The 24,807-nt window shown below is 38.4% G+C and overlaps 1 protein-coding gene and 1 long non-coding RNA gene across 4 annotated transcripts; one reads left to right on the forward strand and one right to left on the reverse strand.

The window, feature by feature from the left end:
• Nucleotides 1–44: 44 nt before the first annotated feature.
• Nucleotides 45–8,440, reverse strand: LOC122843679. Its single transcript, XR_006372754.1, has 3 exons — nucleotides 8,352–8,440; nucleotides 2,733–2,886; nucleotides 45–2,154 (listed from the first exon to the last, which is right to left on the reverse strand). It is a non-coding gene; the product is annotated as an uncharacterized LOC122843679 (long non-coding RNA).
• On the forward strand, nucleotides 5,732–20,097 carry LOC122843678 (homeobox protein NOBOX-like). Of its 3 annotated transcripts, none has more exons than XM_044138656.1 (9): nucleotides 5,732–5,931; nucleotides 7,449–8,209; nucleotides 12,472–12,634; nucleotides 13,699–13,805; nucleotides 14,042–14,187; nucleotides 14,286–14,419; nucleotides 16,169–16,409; nucleotides 17,102–17,397; nucleotides 19,160–20,097. In XM_044138656.1, the coding sequence occupies exons 1-9, from the start codon at nucleotides 5,871–5,873 to the stop codon at nucleotides 19,603–19,605; spliced, it is 2,355 nt and encodes a 784-aa protein (XP_043994591.1). In that variant the 5' UTR covers nucleotides 5,732–5,870; the 3' UTR covers nucleotides 19,606–20,097. The 3 variants fall into 3 exon arrangements, with proteins under 3 accessions (XP_043994591.1, XP_043994593.1, XP_043994592.1); XM_044138658.1 differs by lacking the exon at nucleotides 5,732–5,931 and adding an exon at nucleotides 6,081–6,221 and having other exon boundaries at nucleotides 19,160–20,096; XM_044138657.1 differs by lacking the exon at nucleotides 5,732–5,931 and adding an exon at nucleotides 6,266–6,374 and having other exon boundaries at nucleotides 19,160–20,096.
• Nucleotides 20,098–24,807: the final 4,710 nt, after the last annotated feature.

Raw genomic sequence — 24,807 nt, forward strand, 5'->3', positions numbered from 1 at the left:
GACTCAAAAATCACACCGAGGTTCAAAATCATCTGATATAATAACATTTACTTACAGTGGCTTGCAAAACCATGTATGCCCCTCAATTTTTTCCAGTTTGTCACATTAAAACCAGAAACTTCAGTTTATTTTGAAACCAAAATAAAATATAGAAATATGAAGTGGAAGACAAAAGATACTTTTGCTCCAATTACAGCTGAAGGTTTTCATCCAAGAGAGGAAACTTTTTGTAAAACAGCTCAAGCTCTGTCAGACTGATTTAAATCTTAGAGGTTTATTAGACATAGGAGTTTTCTTTCTGATTAGCAGACTTTAATATAATCTTCCAACGTTGTCTAAAGCAACAGTTCCCCAGGTTTCAAATGATTCTTGGAATACTGACAGTTTTCTGCTCATTTACACGTAACCCATTTAATTTTAAACAATTTTGTTCAAAGATGTTCTTGTTCCAACCAAGTTTAACAGAAAAGTTGGCGATTGCTTTAAAAGTACGTAAGTTGGTGGATTTTAGGAGACGTTTTCTCTTTCCATAGCGGAAAAGAAATAGTTAAAACATCAGATCCTTAAGATGAAGAAGAGGAAGAAGAAGAAAATCCAGCAAAGGTCTGACACAACCTGAGAGCTGGGTCATCCTTCAGTTCATCCATCTTCAGTCTGCCAAAGCCTCATCATAAATGGTCTCACTGGACGATTAGCTGTCAAAAAGTGATTCTAAAGGAACGGGAAGGATGGTGGTGGATGGGTGGAGGCGGAGTATGTCAAATTACACAAGGACTTTCTGTCATGAATTGGGCCGCATTTCAGTCGGTGTTAGGGATCGTGTCAGAAATGATGGACTCGTGAGCACAGAGAAGTTCTGTCAAATGTTGATCCGGGATGATATGGAATATATTTGAATGGCAGCAGTCTCCCTTTCCAGAGCAAATATGCCGTAGAATTGGGGAAATAAATCTCCTTGCGTGACCTCGTCAGTTTGAGAGAACTAAAAATGAAAAGCAGCCAAGGTATTAAGAATCCATCCACAACAAGAAACTACATTATCCCTCAAGAATTATTGAAGAAATTCCACAGGAAAAGAAAGCTAAGAGGATTGTTCAAGAGAGAAAGATTCTGTTTTATCTTATATTGGACATTTATAAAAACCAAACGCTCTCCAATAATTGCAAAACCCAATGACAGTGAAGTTTAAGGGAACACCACAACAATGTATTTGTGCAAAGCTGTGTAAAATGTTGAGAAAACCATCAAACTTTACAGAGAAATGCACCAACAGGCCTGAAGAAGTTCATCCTGGAGCTTTAGCTGATGTTGCTTTTAATATTTTTATTTTTAATTTTTTTCCCCCCCCACAAATAGGGAGCAAGCCCTTTTTTTCTTTGTGCAGCAGGCTTCTTAATCAAAAACATCAGGCTGCAAGTTTCTGAAAAAAAAAGAAAACTTTATATACTAAACACAACTTCAGACGGACTTCATTTTGTGCCTCAGCTGAGCTAATTCCCTAACAAATGCACCATTAATCAGAATACCCAAACTAATTACAATGTAATTAACCTTGGGATGTTTGAGCCTCTTAAGGTCACTCTAATCAACCCTTGCTTATTATTATATTTTTTTTGTTTCACTAGATAAAAACTATTTATGTACATTCTGTAATCAGCAACACAGCTTCCTTTTTAATGGGAAATTTTTGCTACAAATGCCTTTAAAACTTAAATAGCAACCTGCTGCAAAAACCTCTGCAGGTCAAATTGGCGAAATAAGTTGACTGCTCATAAACGCTGCTGTTATTGAAGCGCCATCCTCCCAACTCTGAAGTTTTGGAAAATTTTAGTTCATTTTATTCAAATGGAAGAGAGAAAGAAATTGTTTCACACAATCTCATTCTTCACATTCTTTTTTATTTCTTGCAAATCCTATCACATAAGTGATTTTTTTTTTTTTCATTTTTAAATTGATTGGAGTTGTTTTTATTAACCTAATTGTAAATGTATGCCCTTTTTAGTTGACATGCTGTATAAATACGATACAGAGGCTGCTATTTCTCTTCAAAATGGGAAAGATAAGAAAACATGGCCTTTCAGGTGAGGGATATGATGCATCTGCTGCCTTTAAAATAGTCCTGGAAACCTTGACATCATGGATCCTTTTAGATACCTGCTGGACTGTATCTCATCGTGTCTGGACAGACCAACATAATAATGGATTACCAAACACAAAAGTAACATTCTTTCTTAGCTTTTTCTATGTTATTCCTACTCAAATGAATGTAACCAATGACTTTTGTTCAGACTTTTGGTAGCTTTAGGTCTGTAGCTGATCTGTTCATTATGTTTCACATCAACATCTGCACCTCTTCTGCACCAGCCAAAGTTATCACAATCCTGGATAATGCTGAGTAATTATTTAGAAAAAAATGTTCCAATTGTTTGGTCTAATAACTCAGATTTTGTTTTTGTAATGTAGTTGTATCAAATTTCAGTAGTAAGCAGTCAAAATGAAAGGAGAAGCTGTGTAAGATCCAAACTACAGAAACAAGAAAAGCTGAAAATAAAATGAACCTCACACGGAACGTTTACTTGCAATAAAAAGGCTTAGGCAAGTAAAATCCTATTGTCCTGACCTTACTGCTACATCAACGTTTTTGGTAGCGCATTCTTTCTCGACAAGTCTGAAATTCAACATGTTTCGATACCTTGCATCTCCACTTCCATCTGACAACATGTTCCACTCACTGAGATCAGGAGACTCTCCCAGTAACGCCAACGTCGCCAACATCTCTTAAGTCCGTGTAATCGAGAGAACAAGCTATCAACATCACAGCTCCTCCTGGTTCCAGCGGAGGCTGCTGTCAGTGAGCTCCGCGGCTTATCCACCAGGACATTGTTACTGGAAAGACATGCAACTGCTGAATTATTTAAATGTCATTTCATCCCGTGCTGACAGCATTACAAAGGAAACTCCATTTGTATTCATTTTGCTATTGTGGAGAAATACAGTGGGAAACCTGAAGCAAAGAGCTAAAACTGTAGCACATCTTGCAGAGCTTCGTGGAGTTAATGGTGCCGTGCAAAAGTGTCCACACCCCTTAAACTTTTCCACATTCTATCATGCAATGACTGAAAAGGATTGATGTGTTTTCCTGAGGTTTTGTGTAATGGACCAAAGCAAATGGGTGCATACATGCGATGAAGAAGGAGAAAGAGAAGGATGCATGGTGTTCAACAATTTTTACAAACAAAAATCTGAAATGTGAGATGTGCATTTGTTTTCAGCTTTCTTCCTTCACTCTGAATCCAAGGCTGTTCAGTCCATCATCTGAAAGTGAAGAGTGTGTTACCACAGCAAATCTATCAAAACATGGCCATCCGCCTAAACCGGCAGGCAATGCCGAAGAGATCATTAATCAGAAAAGCAGCTAAAAATCCCGTGCTGGCAAAATCTAGAGAAATGAAGGGGTGTGAACACTTTTGGAGGTTATGATCTGATCAAACATGCTTTAGTTAAAAGAAGTGAGTTTCTCCTTTAGATCCTCAGACTCTTTCAGTCCCGCTCAAACTTTATGCTGTGAAACAAAACGTCAGATAAAAAGGTTCTGGAAAGATACAATCAAAGCAAAGTGCGTGCCGATACAGTTCCCTCCCTGTAAATTCACACGCCAGCATTAACTTAGCCTCTAAACCTCTTTCAGCCCACTGATAAGTCCCTCAGCTTGTGTTTCTCTGCAACAACATGCAGGGCCATACATCTGAATGTGGGCCATCACAGTCTCTTTACACCAGACTTAAACATGTTTAAGTCTGTGTTGTTTCAAAGCAAGGAAACTATTCTTTATATGTCACACTCATACTGTCCATAGGGATGTGTGAAAACACTGGAAAGAAAATCAGTCTTTTAGTATTCACGTTTTACATTTTCATGACCGCAACTAATAAGGTTAGCCGAAGGAGAGGCACAGAGGATTTGCAGAAGACGAACTGTCCTGGTTTAGGTAGGTGGGCTGCTGATATTTGAATATGGCTCCAGAAAACCCTGATAGGATGCATCATACATGAGTCTTTCCTGTTAGAGTGAGACGCCATGGCTCTAATCGGTGCCCCATCTGGTGGGTAAGAGAGGAACAACTACAATGTGAGGAGGGAAAATAGCCAAAAGCTGGCTTTTTTGGCTGCATCTATTAATAACTTAGATGCAGGATTGTTGAACATAAAAACGCTCTCCACTATGCTAAGACACTCTGCAGGTACTGTTCTGTTTTTTTAGGGGTTGCCATTTGACATTCTGGGCTGTAATTGGGTTTGGGAGTGGAGAAAATTTGGTTTTATTATCAGAGCTATTGAGTGTTTGTATCATTTCCGATTTCTACAATGGGTTAGATCATTGGTAGGTGCAAATGTAGACTAAGCAACATAGGAGAAACATTTTTTTTTACATAGGTAGTTTATTGAGCAAAGAGTAAAACCCAACATAAACAGAAATATTTTAGATTTTCACATTTTCTGTATATGGTGATAAATAGAAAAATCTAAATGAATTTTTTTCCCTAATATTATTTGTGCATAGGTTCTGGTAAACAAATAACAAATCCTACAAAGACTTGAAGGACACTATACCTCAAGCAACTTGTATTCTCAACTCTTCCTCCATCTGGAACCATGAGTTTCAGATTAAATGCAAAATTAAATTTGGGCTGAATAAAAGAGGAGTCTAGATCACAGAGTAACATTCTGGTTTATTTTTCACCCAGATCAGACACTTCTGACACTTTCTGAGAATCTGCAGTTACTCAACACAGAAAATGCTGCAGTTGTAGTCCTATTCGTTTGTGTGTGGCTCCAGCTGTTGTCCACATCTTTTGTGAATCATCCCCTGTTAAACTGGTTCACTTAACAATCATTTCACTGATACACTTATCCCTATTGCTCTTGCAATTTTTTTCTGCCACACTTTTTCCTTTCACCCAACCTTCCACTGATCAGTTTGCATACAGCCCTCCATGAACAGGCAGCTTCTTTAGCAGTGATGACTTTCTGAAGCTCAGCCTCCTCCATGAGGAGAGTGTGAGTGACTGCCAGCTTAACAGCAGTCAAGTCAGCAGTTTCTTTGATTGTGTAGGCCATCACATATTATTATTTTCTTCTTTTTTGCTGGCCTAATGTAAATTCTAAATTTCCAAAAATCTAGAATTTCCCAAAAGCCAAATTCATCAAAGGAAAAATTGTTAGAAAATAAACACATAAAATATAAAAGTATGTGATTAATCTTAAGAGTTTACTCAAGTTTTTATTAAAGACTTGTAACATAAACAAACTTCGGCAGCAGCCTAGATGACTTATTTAAACTCTAAAACATTTGAACTAGTAATATCATGTTTCAGATGCAAAGACAGTGGTACAAAAAAATTATTAAAAAAAATCATGAAATCTGTCTTTCATTTATTCTTTTCTTGTCTTTTTTTTTACTAAATATTTTTTTGCAACTCAATTTTAGAAAAAAATATTTTATAAAGAAGTCATACTTTGTGATGTTAAATTATAGCAATTACACAAAGAGCTGTTGTCAATTAGACGAAGAGCTGTCGTTACTTTCTGATATAAACACTTTTTTTTCTAAATTGTTCCAAATATCTTAAAAATTATTTCAACAACGACGTCTGTCTCCAGAAATCAATCTTGCCTTAACCATAAACAAAGTTCATGTGCAGTGAATTATTTCCTCCATGATTGGCTGCATCAGCTTCACCTTCTCCTTTCATGTGACCACTTCCTGTCACATCGCAGAGGCCTAATCAATCAATCAGGCTCGTTAGGCGCTGTGCTGCGTCCCCTCGCTGCCTGACCCTGAGTGACATATTTGATTATTAGCTAAACGTCATGGACTCGACGGTAGCGTGTAATGATATGGACAAGGAGGGCGACTCAACTGAAGATTTCGGTAAGGACAATGAGCCCGGCGTTTAATTGTTTTATTGTTTAATTGGCTCGTTTGTGGCGTTTTGGCTTGTCGTCACTTTCCATGCCTGTTTTTTTTTTTTTTTTTTTTTTTTTTACTTTGCGAGACTTATTTAAATTCACAGTATCTCCTGTGACAGTGCAGCTCCCAGTGGTGCTAGGAGACATTTTAAAAGCCGTGTTATTAACATTCCCGACCCGATGTTTGGACATGGGCACAGGGTAGAAGTCTTAGCAGCGGGAGCTAGCAGTGTGGAGCTAATTAACCGACAGGTGAGGCGGCGCGAGGCGTTGCACACCTGGGACACTAATTAGGTCACTGCAGCCTGCAGTTTCTCCTGAGGAACATCAGTCATGTGTAATGCAACATGTGACCAGTCAGGCAGGAATTCATTTTAACTGTATATTTTAATGTAATACATGCAGGTGGGTCGAATATTAATGCTTTTGGCCTTTACTACACCTATAGTGGCTCTCAAAAGTGTGCACACCTCTCTTAAGATACCATCACAAGTTAGCGTCCACTTTTAACGTGGCATATCTTGCGCAATTCGACAAACATCAGTTGCAGTCAAAAATGCAATCCTGTGATCCTTTGTAGCCTGTAAATTTAGCAAATTAATAAATGTCAGGAAAGTCTTGAATGTTTTTAAGAATTAATGGAGGGACTCTGAAGACTGAATGTTGAAATTAAATCAGAAAATGTTAGAGTACATGGGTAGACTCAGTTATTTAACCTGCTTTTTTAACATTAAAGAAATCTGTATTTTTCTTTCTAACAGATTTGATTTTAAGTTAGGTTGTACAGCATATATGCCACATTAGTTCTGTAAAACTTTGCAAATGTTTCATCGTGGTCGCAGTGTCTTACAAAACTGGAAAATCCAGGATTTTAAAAGAGGTTCTACCTGTGAGGGCCACTTTTAACATTAAGTGATCACACAATGTGAATTTTTAAAAAAAATATTGCATTGTTAAATGATCTTGAGGCATGAAACATGTTAGATATCCTTAGATTTGGTATATAAATAAACATTATTTCTCTTTTTACATCAGTAATGATCATCCATAGCTATATATTTTACATTTTTTGGTCAGGTGAATGACTAATTGTGAATTAAGTTATAGATATATCTATGTAGGTAAAAACTGTTGGAAGACCATTTAATCCAGTCTATAGGAGACACATTTTTACCAAAGTGCGTATTTCTTATAGTGAACAAAACTTAACATTTCTGAAACTCAAATTATTTACAAATATATTGCATGAATCCTCAAACATGTCAAAAACCTGCACAATAATCAGATCTCTATCTTGCTTAATGTAGCGCAACTGCTTAATTATAGGATGGATTTAACTTTGATTAGATCAGAAACATTTTTTAGGTTCTCAGGAAAGCACCAGATGTTCCATTGTAATGACCTTTCTGAATAAGATAAGTGAACTAAACATCTTTATTTAGACATTTTAGCGGCTGGTCTTACTTTACCCTGTTTCAGGCGGTCCAAGCCTGCTGTGTGAGGACCTGGAAGATCTGGAAACAAAGGACAGTAAAGAGAAGACGAGCAGAGGAAGGGAAGGAGATGAGAATGCGTTAAATCAGAGAGATAATGAAGAGACGAGAGGGGAGACGGCGCATGAAGAGAGGAACGAGGGGGAGGAAAAAGGAGAAAATAAAGTTGTTGTGTCAGAGAAGGAACTGATGGAGACGGAGGAAGCGGAGCAGGTGAAGCCTGAGAGAAGCCTGCCAGCGGAGGATGAGGCGGCAGCACAGGATGTTCAGATGCAAGATAAAGAGGCCGAGATTAGCAATGAAACAATTATTGATAAGCGAGTGAGTAAAAATAAGAAAGTTACAGAAAAGAAAACTGTGCAGAAAAAGAGCAGGAAGAGGCGAGGCAAGAAGCAAAATGAGCACGTGAAAACCAGGAAAGGTGGAAAGGAGGATGTCAGTGTGATGTTGGAGGAGGAAAAGAAAAGCGAGACCCAGGAAGTCTCAGTGACGGCGTCAGAGGAGAGCTCAATTCAGTTTGATCCCTCAATAGGCCTGATTAGTAGCTGTGAGCTGTCTGATCCCGTTTATCTGGGTATGGAGACGACTGGGCTGTACTGCCCCCCGGACCCTGTCCCAGTACTGTACCCAGCCCAGCCACCAGTCCCGATCCAGTCTGCAGCGCCGACGTCACACGGTGGGACAAAACGACCCCACAGCCCCTCTCAGCCTCAGTGTCTACCCCAGAAGAGCTCCCAACCGCTCCAGGTGAAGTATCGCTGCTGTCACCTCTCCTCTTCCTGACAAATCTTTTACAGATTTCTTTAGTTGGGGCCTGCCATGGCAGAGCATAGGAGAGCATTGAAATGCAATGCATGGAAGGCACCTATTACTCTACACTTCAACATACCTGCCACTTCTTTTCACCGTTAATGCGGCTCGTACCGCTGCGTGCACCCCCACGATATACATATATCAAAACATGCGGCTGGATCTCGTCATGCGGGGTATTACTTCTATTGTAATATTTTGAGTAACCACGGTGACGTAATTAGCAAAAAAACCCAAATTTAAATCAAAGCAAATTCTAACTTGCACTGTTTTGTGTCAGTTAGGCTCAAAACAGAGAGAGTTTTGTCTCCCTCTCTGTGTCTCACTCACACATGAGAGCGTTTTTCTGGTAACCAAGAGCCACGAAGGGAACATCTAATTTTTACTTTTGCAAAATTTACCAACTGTAAATTTCTTGTGTCTAAGCAGATAAGCAGTAGTTCAAAAGAGCTTATGCTTTATAAACACTAATTAATTTGGTGTTAACAGATGAGCATTTTTTTTTTTCTGGTAACAAACTGCCACGAAGTATAAATCAGATTTTTACTTTTGCTTTGCATGTCTGTTTTATAATATATTCACCACCAATGACACACACACACACAAAAAAAACATTTTCACTTTTATGAAAAGTTCACCATCTGCACAGTTCTTGTTTAGTTGTATAGGATAATTAATATTTCAAAAGAGCAGTAAAATCTTGTGTCTTTTGAGCAATAACAATATTTGTTGTTAATCTGTTGCTAAGAGATGAGCGCTGGTAACCTGGTAACCAAGTGCAACAAATGAAAACATTGGATTTTTACTTGTGCAAAATTTACCAACTGTAAATTTCTTGTGTCTAAGCAGATAAAAGGTATTTCAAAAGAAATTGTGTTTCATAAACAATGATGTTACTTATTAATTTGCTGTTAAGAGATTAGCAGTTTTTTTCTGGTAGTGAACTGCAAGGAAGTATAAATCAAATTTTAGCTTTTGCGTTGAATGTTGCTTTAATATTTATCACCAATGACAAAAAATTGTTTTTCCCTTTTCTGAAAAATTTACCATCTGCACAATTCTTGTTAAGTAGTAGGTAGTGTAAGATAAATAGTATTTCAAAAGAGCAAAAGAAATCTTATGAGTTTTTTTTTAACAATAATAATATTTGTTTTTTAATCTGTTGATGGGAGATGAGTGCATTTTCTGGTAACCAGTGCTTCGAAGTATAAATCTGATTTTTACTTTCGCAAAATTGACCAAACTGTAAGTCTCTTATCTAAGCAGATAAGCAGTATGTCAAAAGCTGATGTTTTATAAACAATAATTAATTTGGTGTTAAGAGATGAGCTTTTTATTTTCGGATTATGAACTACCACAAACTATAAATCAGATTTTTACTTTTGTGTTTAATGTCTGTTTTATAGTATATATATCCACCATATATACCACCAATGACAAAACAAAATTGTTTCACTTTTCTGCAAAATTCACCAACTGCACAATTCTTGTTAAGTAGTATAAGATAAGTAGTACGGTATTTCAAAAGAGAAAAGGAAATCTTGTGTTTTTGAACAATAACAATATTTGTTGTTAATCTGTTGCTAAGAGATGAGAGTGTTTTCTGGTAACCAAGTGCCATGAAGTAAACATCTGATTTTTAATTTTGCAAAATTTAGCATCTGTAAATTTCTTGTGTCTAATCAGATAAGCATATGTCAAAAGAGCTTATGTCTTGTAAACAATAATACTACTTGCTGTTAATTTGGTGTTAAGAGACGAGTGTTTTTTTCTAGTAATGAACTGCTACGAAGTATGAATCAGACTTTTACTTTGGCGTTGAAATTTGAATGGCAGCATTTAGGCTAACATTAGCATTTTGGCAAATTTTAGTTTATACACTAATTTTAACATACTGAATGGACTAAGTCCATGTTGCTCAACATGCTTGTGACTCTCTACATGCTATTGAGTACATTGTAGCTTACTTTAGCATTGATGCTAATTTTCAGCATCAGAACCCTGGGTCCCAACCAACGGGCACTTTGGCAGGCCCCATTTAAATTTCTTCAGTAATTTTCTAGTTTATTTACAAGTTATGCTGAGTCTGATTTTTATTTTTTATTTTTTATTTTTTTTACCACCCTCAGTTTTAATAATACTTCTGCATATTTTGGGGAAACTAACAGGTGTTTAATAACTCATTTGCCACATGTAATTACAGCCTAATGTGCATGAAATGATGCACACCTACAAACGTCTGTGTTATTAATGAAGCACCTGTGAAAATGCCATTTTGATGTTAAAGCTTAATTTGAGGTGTGAAGTTATCATTTGGTAAAGGAGCCTCTCTAAAGCTTACAGGGAGCTTGAGCAAACTCAGATTGTGTGTTCTCATTATTTTCCAGTTGAAAGCAGCACCTTCACCATAAAATCTGTTTTCTTTTTGTTGTTCATGGTTTGAGTTGCAAGAGTTTAAGTTTTTCTTGTATTTCAGGATTCAGCAGCTCTTTCCTAAATCAAAGAGCAACCCAAAGTACTGAAACTTAAAATTTTATCCCTCTGGCAATGATGATAAAATATTGCAAAAATCAATTAGTTTTTTTTTATCTTTAAATATAACACTATCTTATAAACATATCCCGGAAAAAATACACATTCATTATCAAATAGTCTATTTTATAATAAAAAATAAATGAATAAATAAAACTCTTACAATTTATTCAATTCAGTATTCTTATATAGCACAATTTCACAAATGTCAAATCAAGGTACTTTACAAAAAAAGTTATTTTCATTTCTGATTATAGTTATCAAACTGTGCATACAGATACTTTTGCTCTTATTTTGTTTAAATAGGAATTTTAACTGTGACATCACTTTTAAAAATAAAGTATCTGTATTTTTAGACATAATAGTGATAATGATTCAATAAAACACACTGAACATGTTTTTATAGTTGCCGTTCCTGCATTTAATTTATTTTAAAATACCTCCGATGAGGATATTTTTAAGTGGCTGCAGACGAAGAACCCTAGATGTCGGCTAATTAGGCTAGTTTATTTTTGACTGGACTCTGGACATCAGCCAGGCAAAGAGGGATTAAATGACTGTTGTTGCATCCATCAATCTTGCCTCTTTGTCTATTTCAAGTTGACTTCAATGTGCTTTGCTGGAAAGAAAGACAGAGCTGTGCACACTGAAGATCTGCTTAAGTGTGAGTGGTCGTCTGTCACAAAGCCTGATGTGTAAAGAGCTGGTTTAATAAAGGATATTTTCAGTGCCTAACGTAGTGCTTAAACTTGTCAAAACTCGCCCATATTTAGTCACCAGCCAAGCTACTAGTGAATCTCTAATTGATTATAGCGATATTTTAAATGTGAAATGTACAAAAACTTGTTTTGATCTGTTCATTTAGTGATTATGCCTTTGCTTGTCATCCTGGGTGAGCATGATGTTTATACAGATTAGGGAGAATGGTGGGGTGATTTATAACTTTATTAACTAATAACCTCCCCTTTTGGATAGGTTCTGTAGAAAAGGAAATATATTTTCACACTTTAATAAATGTCTTGCAGTGGCAATTTTATATTTAAATGATAAACGTGATGCCTTTGTAAAAAATGCGTTCTAGATTATATAATTGACTTAAATACAACCTTAGGTCTTGCATAATTGCAGGTCTCTTTTTTTTCTTTTAATGGACTAACCAATTAACACAAAACTGAGGAAATCATTATCTGCGTCCTACAGCCCCTGTGTACAGACATATTAGTTGCGCATAAGAAACATAATCAGCGAACACAGGAAATTAATAGCTTGCTTCTTAAAGTCCAAAGCCAACTTCTATTGTCAGAAAATCACAGCAGCATTGCTTTCAGTGGGTTGTAACGTTTAAGACAGGTTATCATGTTGATATCAGCAGGCTGCTTGCATAGACTGGAGGAGCCTTAAATTTGATTTAAGCATTTTCCAAGTAAGTGTGTGTTTTGTTGTTGTTTTTTTGTTTGTTTTTGGTTCCATATTTCAAGGATGTCCACTGTAGATTTATCTGCCACAAATTTATAGTTAGATTTTGAAATTGTCTTCTGAAATAAAAAAAAAGAAGATTAGAATAATTTTATTTTGTTAAAAAGAAGCCATACAGATAAATAAATGGTGGTAATCAAGAATTTGACAGGATTTCATTCTTGAGTTGATGTTGATTTGGATTGTTGCAGATAGAGATAAGTCAAGTGTACTCCACCCGACGCTCCATCCGATACAGCAACAGAGGCCGAGGTCGGGCGCTCAGCTGTCCTCCGCCGCCAGGGTCCGAGTTGTTGGACTGCGTCCCACTACCACCTGCCCCGAGGAAGAAGACACGGACGCTCTACAGTACAGGTAGAGGGTGTCTGTTTTATACACACACCATTATTTAGCTTCATTACACAGGTAATCGTCTCAACAATGTGACATGTGCAAGAAAATATCTGGATAACAAGGAATGTTTAAAATGATGAAAAACAAAGAAAGTACAATCCCCTGGTGAGACAAGAGTCCCCACCGTTAAAACAAAACTGTTATCGCAGCTTTTGATTCAGGTTTTGGAGTCGGCATTCTTTGGCAGAAGTCTATCAGCAGACCGCATCAGGCCAATACTAGCCCGCACAAGCACGTAAAAGTTCCCAAAATGATCAGATTGACACGAAACACTGATGTTTAACAGAGCATGGATGTTGTGGCGCAACAACATCCCACGTTTTGAACATCTCAGAGCTCTGATCGTCATCTGGAATGGAAAGAATATGACGCAAAGTGCTACTTATCGTGACAAGGGTAGCATCACCCAAGAAGCTGACTCTTACTCTGAATATATAATTCCTATAGTGCAAAATGGTGGGAGCAGCATCATGCTGTGGGCGTCCTTTGCCTAGTTACAAAGGCAACAGTGAAACAAAAGCTGTTGGAAACTGCAAAGACATTAGGCGTCCCTTTCTCATGCAGCCAGAACTACCATTCAGTAGTTTAGATTAGCCTATGCATCTGTCTAAAGTTAAACTTTAGATCTAAATCCAACCGATAAACATGGCATGACTTTAGAATGGATGTTTACAAACACACTTTATCTAATCGGGCTGAACTTGAGTTTTTTTGCAACAGTTTGTCTGTAAAGCTGCAAAGCTGGTAGAGATGCACTCCAAAACGCTTAAAGCTATAATTTAGCAAAAAAAAATAAAAAAGAATTAAAATCTTATCAGATGTGGGGTGGGGGTGGGGCTTTCTGAGAAGTTTTTAAAATCATGCATAATTCTTGTAGTGTTTCACAATTAGATGCAGCTTTGTCACATAAAATCCTTCTTAGAAAGATGAAATGTGTGATTGTGATTGTAATTCAAAAATGCTACAGCGTTCAAAGGTTGAAGTGTTTTGTAGGAAGTTGATGTGTGTGTATTTGGGTGTTTCAGACCAGCTGGAGCATTTAGAGGCGTTGTTCCAGGAGGATCACTATCCTGATGCAGAGAAGAGGAAAATTATTGCTGCGTCAGTTGGTGTTACCCCTCAGAGGATTATGGTCAGATCATCCTTCTGCTCTTCTGATCTCCACAAGCTAATGAACACATTTATTATTTGGTCATTTACTTTCTACAATGCAGAACAGATCATTAACACAGACAACTCTCAACTCCCTATTTTGTAGTTTTGCTCGTCATCTTTCATCTGTTTAAAATCAGTTTCCATGTTCACTCACTGTAGTTTTTGAACTGAAATTGATTTAATCCTGCTCTTCTCCGTGTTGCTGTTCATCAGGTTTGGTTTCAGAACCGCAGGGCGAAGTGGAGGAAAGTGCGTTCAATTACAGCTAAGGCTGAAACTGCACTGAGCAGAGTTGAACCCAGTACGAATAGTCCAAATCATAAAATCAATCCTCATTTAGCTATGCTGACATCCAGCAGGTAATTCAGTAAGAACCTAATTTTCAGTGATTGCATTTTAGGTAACATTTCAAATTTACCATTGTTCTTTTTTTCTTTTCTTTTGTTACTCGGTTTAGGAAAGGAGTGCCTTCTTTTTCTGGCCATATTGCAGCTTCAGTACAACAGATTGGCTCTGCAGCTGCTTTTCCCACACTGTCCACTCAGACGACATCCTCCTTCAGTAGCCTGTTGGAGAGTCTTAACAGCCCAGGTATGTAAACAACTGTTAATAGAACTGATATGTCTCGGTGCCTTTGGTTACAATGCATTTGCGTTGTATTCTCGCTATCCTTCTTTCTCTCCTCTACACTTCTTTCCTTCTTTTTCTTCAAGTCTTCTCTCCCATCTTTCTTGCATTCTTTTCCCCTTTCTTTTCCATCTCCGTGCCCATTAAATTTGAAATAAGCCCAAAGCAAATTCTACAAAGGTTTTATTTAAATAACAAGTGGGGCGTCATAGTGACAGCAATAATGCTCCACTTGTGAGTGTAAAACTGTTGGACCCGATCTGGCACTCGGACAACAAGTCTGAGACAATCAGACAGGATGTGTTAGAAGAAATGCATTTGTGTTTTTTTTCCTGATTCGACACAAGGTGCAGTTTTAGAAAGTTAATTAGCTGTGGGGTAATTAGTTTTTGATCAGCAGCAAATCTAGCTCTGACTAATTGTGTTATTAAATAAAATTTGTCCATGGTTTTCATAAGGATAACTATCCAAACACCAGTTTAACAGTTTTTTACGGAGCATCCACATCAGTCCTGTTTAGTATGCTTTAATTGAACTCTAGTTTCTTGTCTTGGAAGGTCCGGTTTGTTTTCAGAGGTGTGAATGTGCAATCGAATTCTGATGTGACCAAAAAAGCGAAATCTGATCTGCCTAAAAACCTAGGTGTCGGTTTGGTTGAAATGAAGTCTTGTGCAATTTGAATTCACATGTGAATGCCAAGTGAACTAGAAAACCACTACAAAAGCAGGAAGCTGATTAAAGCGAATGGCGTTCTGGTAAAATGCAACCAAAACGAACATGCGAGTCTTAAGACTAGAGGACGAAATAGCTGGTGGTCTTTAGCCAAAGACAAAAGGAAAATCCTACAATCGCTAAAATCTGATGCCATTCAAATTTTGTTTGCATTTTGTGAAGAAGAAAGTTGCACTCAATGTCTTCTTCAGAAGTTTGTAGATTATTTCCTTCAGTGGTTCTTGGTGCAGCGCCACCACAGGCCAGGGGGTGAACCGGTTTTTCAAAAGGTTTGTCTCGTTTGACGCAAAGTGAAAACAAATTGCCCCAGCTGAAAATGGGGCAAATGTTGCAACTTTGGTCCCCAATGAGCAAGAGTCCACTGGACTATCTGGTGCCTCGGCTTCATCTGTTTAATTCTAGTCGGGTTGGAAGAAACCGCCACACATCCTTTGAGAGAACGTACATCTTCTTCTACGACACAGGTGTCAAACTCCAGTCCTCAAGGGCCGGTGTCCGGCAGTTTTTAGATGTGCCGCAGGTACAAAACACTGGAATGAAATGGTTTAATTGCCTCCTCCTTGTGCAAATAACTTCTCCAGAGCCTTGCTAATGACCTAATTATTCTATTCAGGTGTGGTGCAGCAGAGGCACATCTAAAAGTTGCAGGACAGCGGCCCTCGAGGCCTGGAGTTTGACACCCCTGTTCTACGACATCATCTGCAGCCCACTCTCTTGGGAATGAATGAATGAAGGAATACATTTTCAGCTCTTTCACACAGTGCTTTTTCTTAGCTCGACATAATTTAACTGTAGCTCTGTTTTGACCTTATTTTATGTATTTCTAAGCGTCAGCAGAAGGTAGTGGTCAGACAGGTGATGCTTTGAATTGCTTCCCTCACCTACTGCTATGTTTTACCAAACAGTTTGTTTCTTAGTATATATTACGATAAGTTGTTCTTGATGTATGGAATTTTTTTACACATTTGTTTTATCTTGAAGGTCAGAGTACAGGGAGAGAAATGAGCTCGGGGAATTTGCCAGAGTATCATCACCCCCGTCCCATGCACAGCCCTCCCCCCCTGCGACGGGCCAGCCTCCCTCTTTTTCCTCCTGTGTTTAACTCCGTCACACCGTCTCTCCTCAACACCCCAGCCCACACCCCACCTCTGTTTCTCGATGCTCTGGAGAGCGGCGGCTCCTTGGCTCATTTCGACACCCAGTCTCACCAGAATGACACCAAGTAAGTTTAAAACACAGTAAACTGCGTTGTGAGTACTAGAGAATAATTCAAACATGGAGAAGTGCAACAACTGACAGGGAGACTGAGCGTAGGCAGAGAGGGATCCTGTGAAATGATGGCTCACACAGAGATGGTTGTACGAGAGAGTGGGTGACAGCTGGTGGTCTGAAATATTTCAGACGTCACGCTGCGAGACTGTTGTAGTTAATAAATCGATTTGAATAAAGTCAGCTTTGTTTTACAGCAGCTAGAGTTTCCACCAATGAAATGGGAAACTCAAAATGCAACACAGAGCAAGACCCACTTTGAAAAATATGTAAGCAATCAGTTGAGCCAAATTACAGTGATGTATGTTGGAACTAGGAAAAGACTGGATTTTGAAAGGCTGTGTTGTGTTTTATTTTTACTTTAAGTGAACATATAAAGAATATGTTGTTGCTGCTCTGGGGTGGTGAGGGAAAAAACATCAACAAAAAACATACTGGAACAAATCTGAGAACCTCCAACCTTAACCCCAAACATCACCTGCCAAGTTGTGAAAACTGTAGCTGCTGAGCTGACAGTTTCTTGGACTGATGGTACTGGAAGCTTAAACCTTGCAGTGCGTTGTCAGCAGCATCCAGTTAAACCTCTTGTGTAGCTCAGTTCATTTATACTTATATTTGCTAATGTGTCTTTTGTGATCCCTGCAGCTCACTCTTTGACTTTGCGGAGAAGCTGAGCCAGCAGAGCAACTCCTTGTCTTACCAGCTTCAAAACTCCTTTCCAACCAGCCAGCATCAGCCTCAAACATCTGTACCCCACATGGCCTACCTTACTCCATCGCCCTACCTCACCCCCAACCCTCCAGATTCCAACCCTACCTCCTACCTTACGTTTGGACCTGGAGGAAGCTCGGCTGGACTTGTCACATACTCCACAGGTGGTCACGCCTACTTTCAGTCCCAGAGGACCGGACAGATCCTGCTGCAGCCAACCGGCCACCATGGTGAGACACTGGGTTGAGACCAAAGCTGTTTGGAAATTCATTAAATGTGTAGCATAGAATAAGCATGCATTTAGTTGTCTTCAGCCTCTGAATCCTCGCTGAATTTAAAGCAGTATTACGGAAATCTCACTCAATTAAATGCAGTAATTGCTCAGAGCTGCAGATTGTGTTTGCTTTTCATCACTGCAAACAGTCTTTGCAAATTCTTGCTGCCGAGAAGGGTTGGAGCCCGCATGATGGATAATCTGCACATCTGTGAATGCGCTGAGATACGGGCTATAAAGCAACATATGGTCGTACGCATGTAACTAATCTAAATGAGCTGAGCTGAGTCAAAAATGTGCCTGAGAAAGCTTTGATTATGTGAGCAGCTGAATAATAATGATAATGTAAGTATAGTTTGTACGTTTATCTTCATTTTCCTCCTTCTTGCAGGATTAAAATATATTATTTCAGCTAGAAAATCAGAAAATCTGAGAAAGAGAAACCACATACTCGCATACATAATCAGTATTTTGTCAAAATCAAAAGATCTGCATCCGGATGTTTCTGTCTGCAAGTAATTCAATCATTATTTAATCATGTTCAAAGACTACATATTTAATTTTCAATTTAATAGCTATTCCAGGGATTATGCTCAGTGAATTCAAAGCCCTTTTTCTGACTCTGTTCATATGTTTGGCGTTAATAACAACAGAACATTCAGATATTGTATGTATTATGGTTCTTCATACATTTGTTGTGCATATCAATGAATTGATGCAGTAATGTTTCATAAATGAATGGCACTTGAACTTGGTTTTAAAGGATCTGTAATTATGTATCATAATTCAATCCAGGTTGATTAGCTTATATACTTTTCTCATTGGAAACTGGTTCTAATGCCAAAGAGCATTGGAAATGATCCTGTTTTGTGTTTTCAGAAATGTAAGTTATTTCTGAAAAGTCATTTCTCCTCATTGACTAAAATCAAATTTGCTACTCCCTGACTGCATGACGCTCTGGGCAAGGAGCCGGAATGACTCTCAAAAAAGAAGAACTGCTTAATTTACAATCAGACACATTTTGTGCTGGTCTTTGGGATCTGTGTGCACATCACCATGGAGGATAAAAATGAATGACAAGAGCACCAGATGAGAATGATGAAGCTGGCTGACAGCTGCATCTTAGGACGATTGTGAGAACTAGCAGCAGCTGTTGGGCTTAATGAGAGATTCGGGATGAGAACGAGAAAAAGATATGATGGGAACTCAATAAGGAATAGCATCCAGATCAAGTTGGTTCATCTGAGCTGCTTTTAGGGGTTGACTCTTTATTTTTTGGTGTTTCCATAGTGGGAAATGGCAGATAGATGGTCCCTCCTTACTGGACATAGTTTCAATCAATCAAAGGTTTTGACACACCCCCTTCTCAGTCTCTTTAATGGGAGGTTGTCCAAACCTTTTCAGCCAGCATAGAAAACAATTATTGCTATTCTGTTTATAATTTTATTTTTCTAACTTTATTTAAATAATTGTGCTATTTCATAACCCACAGGGAATGCTGATACTTCAGCAATGAACTCTTCCTCTCAGAAAGCGCTTACACTGCAACCGTTTCCCACAACTGTACCATGTTGTGGGTGTCATGACAGCAATACTGAATAGTGAAACATTCCATGAAAAAAGTTTAATAGAAATTCCTGTTCTTGGTGTTTTTTCTCAATTAAAAGCTTATTTGCTGCAGTTTTCATTTTTAATTGTTTTTCTTTTTCCTCTGCCAGGTGGGGTGGCATCGTACCAGTCGTATCCGTGGAGTAACTTGTACAGTCAGCCGGGCGTCCACCAGCGCACCCAGTGTCCCTCCACCTTTACAGCCAGCTTGGGATCCATTCGAGACCACCAGACCCCCTCTACCTCCAGCCTGCCTGTCCATCCTGGCTTTCAGGTGGGGGAGCATAACCCTTCACATACAAACGTGCAGCAAGCAGCAGAGACCCAGTCAGACATTCCCACCAGCACCACCATCCTCCCACCAGTGTCCACTCTGCGACCCTCCTGTCTCAGAGCTGAGACTACTCCGACTGGTTCTTCATCACTGCTTCCTTCTCAGGTCAGCGGCACATCTCCTCAAAGCCCTTCAGCTCCCTCTTGTGTTAAATTGGAGTATGACAGCCCTCAAGAGATTCACAGTCATTTCCACTGTGATTTTTCCCCAATACAGTTTTGAATCCATGTTTGAGTTTGCCATGTGTGTAAATAGTGTAACATTTTTGTATATTTTGTATTATTAATATAGTCTTCTCAGTGGAAATGTTTGTATCTTAATACTCTGTTGGGCTGCGTAAAGCTCAGCTCCAATAAATGCAAATGGAAAGGTTCATTTTATGTGTTTAAATTGCATTTAAAGCAGGTCTGCTAACAAATCATATACATTTTTATTCAAGACAGTTTTGTTTTGGAACTTATGTGCACAACTTGGTTCTTATCCTGTAAATCATAGCAAGCAAGCACAAATTTCCTTGTTTATCTTGGGTATCATAAAGGCAGATTGGTACTGAGCTAGGACATGCTATTAAAAGAAAGGTGCAAACAAATACAAAAGCAAAACCTTATATAATTCTGTTTTTATTTTATTCAGATTTAAAATAAGAAGTAGGATTGTTCGATGCCCATTTTGAAAGTTTACATAATCTACTATGGTGTGAGGCAAAGTGGTTGGCAAAAAATAAGTTATTTTGTAGAAGTAAATACATTTTTAGTGACCCACCTGGATCGGAAAATATAGCTTTCTTGTTTCCACAAATAAAGTAAACCATATTTACTTTATTTACTATGCAAATGTCTCAAACCTGAAGCCTTTAGCCCAGTGGGTACAATCTTATGAGTTTCTATATATGAAGTATGATTAATGTGTAATGACAGCATCACAGTTCCTACCTCCCTGAAATTAAATGGATAAGTTGAATGATTTCAGTGACCATAATAACTGGTCAAATAAAATTTTTGTTTTATTGTACAACTATGTTTCTGCAGCAGCTCTGTGATGTATACATTGAACAAACATTAGAAACACAACCATGTCGCTTTCAGTCTGCCTCACTTTCAGTTTAAATGTTCTTAAACAAAGAATCAGGAAATTTGTTCCCTTCTTTTATATTATCACAGAGAAACCCCTTGTAATAACAATTTCAACTGTTCTTATTTGAATTGTTTGCTGCAAACGGCTCCTAGTTTGTGCATTTTTCCTGAATACCTATTTTGCAGTAAGAGTTGAATGATTTTAGATGCATCTGTTTTTAAAATGCTAAAACGTGAACAGGCACCAAAAATGTTGCTTTGAGTTCAGAACTGTGCAGATTCTGGGCAAGTCAAATATCCACAAGTTCTGGCCTATAAATGGCAAGTCATTGTTTGCTGTTGCCTTAAAAAAAATGTTGAACGTTTAACCAGCCCTTATAGTTTCTGCCACCTGGATATCTCAAGATATTTCACTCAGTCAGAAACCCTGATAAAACTTTCCACCCCATCCAAAATCTTTCCTGCCAACATCCAGGTGCCAGACACAACCTCGTCTGGCATTTGTCAAGAAATAACTTTTACTGAAGTTATCAGTAGGTAGAAGGGGACAGTTACTAGCTCTGACTTTTAGTCATTAAATAGTTTTTGTCAAAATTCATTGAGAAATGAATGTTGCTAATTCTGATAGATCACTTGGATCTAAACATACAGTCTTCCTATCCAATATTATGATTGACCACACAGACAGTATCCGCTAATTTTGGCTAAGAATATGTTCATGTGTGTAAAGTCAAGGAAACTTAATAAATTAGTTTTGATATTATAAATATAAAGAAGATTCAGCAATTTTAATCTCCAGTAAGATTAAAAATGAAGTCAATGTTCAGAAGATGTTCCCTTGGCACCTCAGCTTGTTGAATTTGTATCAGTTCTCCAAGGGTCGTGAAATCTTTTTCAAAAATCCTGAATGTTCCCGGACATAAATAGGTCTATTTTCTCCTGAGGGCGAGAATGAGAAGAAGAAATCTGGTGCCAGATCACTAGAATACCTAATTCTGGGTGCTGGACATGCTAAAAAAAATATGAGTTAGAAAACTGGATATTTGTTTCAGACCTCTTAGCAGCGTGTAGCTTCATTTTGACTACAACCTCACCCCACTAGTGGGCACTGTTTAGTCATGTGCAAAGAAGCTGGACTCTTGACTAGCAGGGTGTTTTTGAGACGTCTCCCCACTGGAGAAGAGAAGTTGGTGGATATGTGACTAATCCGATGCAGTGAAATATGGATGGAGCCGTCGTTGGAACAGAAGCATCCCAGACATTCGTAGATATACAGGCCTGATCCTTAATCTGTGTTGCCATCTGCTGTGTTTGCACACTAACTGCACTTTCTGCTCTGTTTAATCTTAGTATGCAAGGCAGTAACAGGAGCATGTGGAAACCAAATCCCTGTATGAATCTCTGCCTCTGAAACAGCTGAAAACATTTTCCCTCAAACTGGAATTAAAAAGGAAAAAAAAACAAAAAAAAAACATTTGGGGAATAGAGTGCCAGGTTTTCTCCCAGCAGTGCGAGTAAAACAAAAAAGTTTCTTGTTGGAGCTCCACTTAATATTCTATGTTCATAGCTCCCCAATAACACAGAGCTTAGATGATAGAGGAGGAAAGAGAAAGGACTATTTGATGATGATGAGGAGGATGTGGTGGATAGGGACCAAAGGGGGAGTTCATAAAGGAGATAAGAGGAGCAAAGGCAGTGAGTTGGCCTGGGAACAAGGGAGGAGAACAGGGATGAGCTGTTGCTAAGGGACGAGAGGAGGACATTGGGTGGACTCTGCCAGCCGGCGTGGGAGGGAGACAACAGTGGAGGGGATGAAGAGAGAGAGTGTGCGTTGGTGGAACAGGGGGGTTTTGGGGATGAACAGAACTGTTGGTTATGTAAGAGTCGTATTTGGGTTTTAAATGAACCTCTCTCTTTCTTCCTCCATGCTGGCTTGCGGAGCTGTTATAGTTGGCAGGGGAAGAGCAGCATAAACACGCAAATTCACACATGCATAAAAATTTCTCCTGTACAGAAACACACACACACACACACTCTGCTTCTCTTCCAGAATGAAGAGTGAGAGCTCTGTTCAGACGTTCTGCAGTGATGTTTTCACTCGGGATCGTATTTTACTTCAAGGTGAAGTTTGACAGACTACACGTTTTCTTTTGGTGCGCGCCTACTCAAACTGCTTCATATTCATGTGTCATGTGACTGAGGCGAGCTTCATGTAATTAATTTTTCCAGGACTTCCCTCGTATGAACAAAGGAAGCTCAGAGCACAGCTGTCTTTGAGGATGTGTGTGTGTGTGTGGGTGTGGGGGGGGAGCACAGGTATGGGATGCTTTGGTCCAGCCCGCTCCCCACTGTGTCAATATTTGCTCAGTATTCTGAGATTTGAAGAAAGGCAACTTGTTTCAATATTTATGGATGTGGTCAAAAACATGAAATCCTCCCAGTCTTTCCAAACTTTGTGACAGTGGAAACGAGCACACAGCCTGACCGAGCAGCCTTGGACTGCTCGGCTAAATCAAATACTGGGGTTTATTGAAAGTGGTAAACAAAGTTTATTAATGTAACAGATTGAAAGAAAAGAGGTTGGTTACAGAATAAGGAGACAAACATTGATTGATTTAAAAATAAAGGCAAACAGCACAAAATATCTCACCTCACTGTTGATGGTAAATATTTCTGTTTAGCTGTGGACAAAAAAAAAAAAAATGCGTGGTGCGGCACAGCGAGGCTCTGATGGGGTTGTTTGCTTCCCACTGGTTTCCACTCATATGCAAATAAACCAGCAGAACTATTGTGAGGAATACTTACTCAAATCAAACAGGCCAGAATGGTTTGCTTTGGCAGAGAAAAGAGGAGTTACAGGAACATTTCCTTTTTCTGGAAAAAAAAACAAAAAAGCCCCAGCAAATACGCAAAAATATGCATGCTGGATAAAGGTAAACAAACAGGTGAAACGGCGAGTTCCAGTAAGGATTGGTTTTGAAATCATTTTATAGTCCCATAGAAAAATACTCAAATGTATTTGTCACATCAACGTATCTCAATATATTTAAAAATTTTATTTTCTAGGTAAACCAACAAAAAGTAGCACATACATGAAGAAAGAAAACGAGTTAACATTTTCTTAAAATCTGAAAAGTGTTGCATGCATTTGTACGTTATTCACTTCTAGGATAATACTTCTAAAAACAGCAAGTGCAGCAAATTTCCTTCCTAATTAGGAAACCGTATCACAAAAACCCAGAGAAATAGCCAACAGATCAGAAAGGGTAGATCGTAAAGTAACATGCACATGTTATGGAGCATTGTTCAATATCTTTACTGAAAATGTAGCGTATTAAAAAACTTCAAACCTGATCAAACAAAGCTGCCAACTCGGCAAAGGAGAAGGTTTATTTTTTCCTTCAATGTCCCTTCAGGGGCTCCGTACAAATGCATCAATTTTATAGAAATGAACTGGAAGCCAGTAACTGTGGTGCTGGTGGATTTTTTTTTTTTGAAACAATCATTTCTTAATTTTCCTAATGAAAAACCAGATGTGTGGACTGAAGTCATGTGACTTCACAAATATAACAATAGTGAAAAAAGTGACGCAAGTGCTGCCAACGAACATTGTGTGTTAAAAATGTTTAGGTATTATCCCAAATTTTCTGTTGTGCCAGAAATTAAATCAGTACGTTCCACAACAAATTTTCAAAGGTCTTTGAATTAAAACCTAATTTTGAACCAGGTCTGTATTTATTTTGTTTAGAATAGTCTAAGTTGGCTTTCTTTAACAGTCTGAAGTCCATACCAATTATATCCACTATACAGTAGAGCAGGGGTTTTCAAAGTATGAAAGGGTGAGCCCCCCTCCAAGGAGCACAATGCCTGCTGCGCCCCCCCCCCACAACCCCCGAACTGTGACATGAGCTCCATGTCACAGTTCAGTTGCAAAAACTCCCACCTTCAGCCCCGATTATAGTTACTTTGAAAAAGTAACTTTAATCGGACTACTGATTACTCCTTGAAAACGTAACTTAGTTAGATTACTGACTACTTGATTTGGAAAGTAACTAAGTTACATTAAAAGTAACTTTTTAGTTACTTTCAGCAGCTGCTAACAACAACGCTCTGCCTCCTGTGAAAATCACATTGATCTTTGCTAATACCTAATTGTAAGCTATTTTATAATGGTAACATCAACAATGTGTCTCCACTGATAAGGTTGAACTGAAGAGGAGATTGTACAAAAAACAGTACAAAAAATAAAAAACGTGAGTAATTTGTGTGGTCCACTGTTGTCTGGAAAACTCTAAGAAGGATTTTAAAGCCCCCCTCCCCCCAGCCTCCAGATTCTGCATTACGGCCCTGC

The sequence above is a fragment of the Gambusia affinis genome, linkage group LG14 (genome assembly GCF_019740435.1).
Source record: "Gambusia affinis linkage group LG14, SWU_Gaff_1.0, whole genome shotgun sequence".
NCBI lineage: Eukaryota > Metazoa > Chordata > Actinopteri > Cyprinodontiformes > Poeciliidae > Gambusia > Gambusia affinis.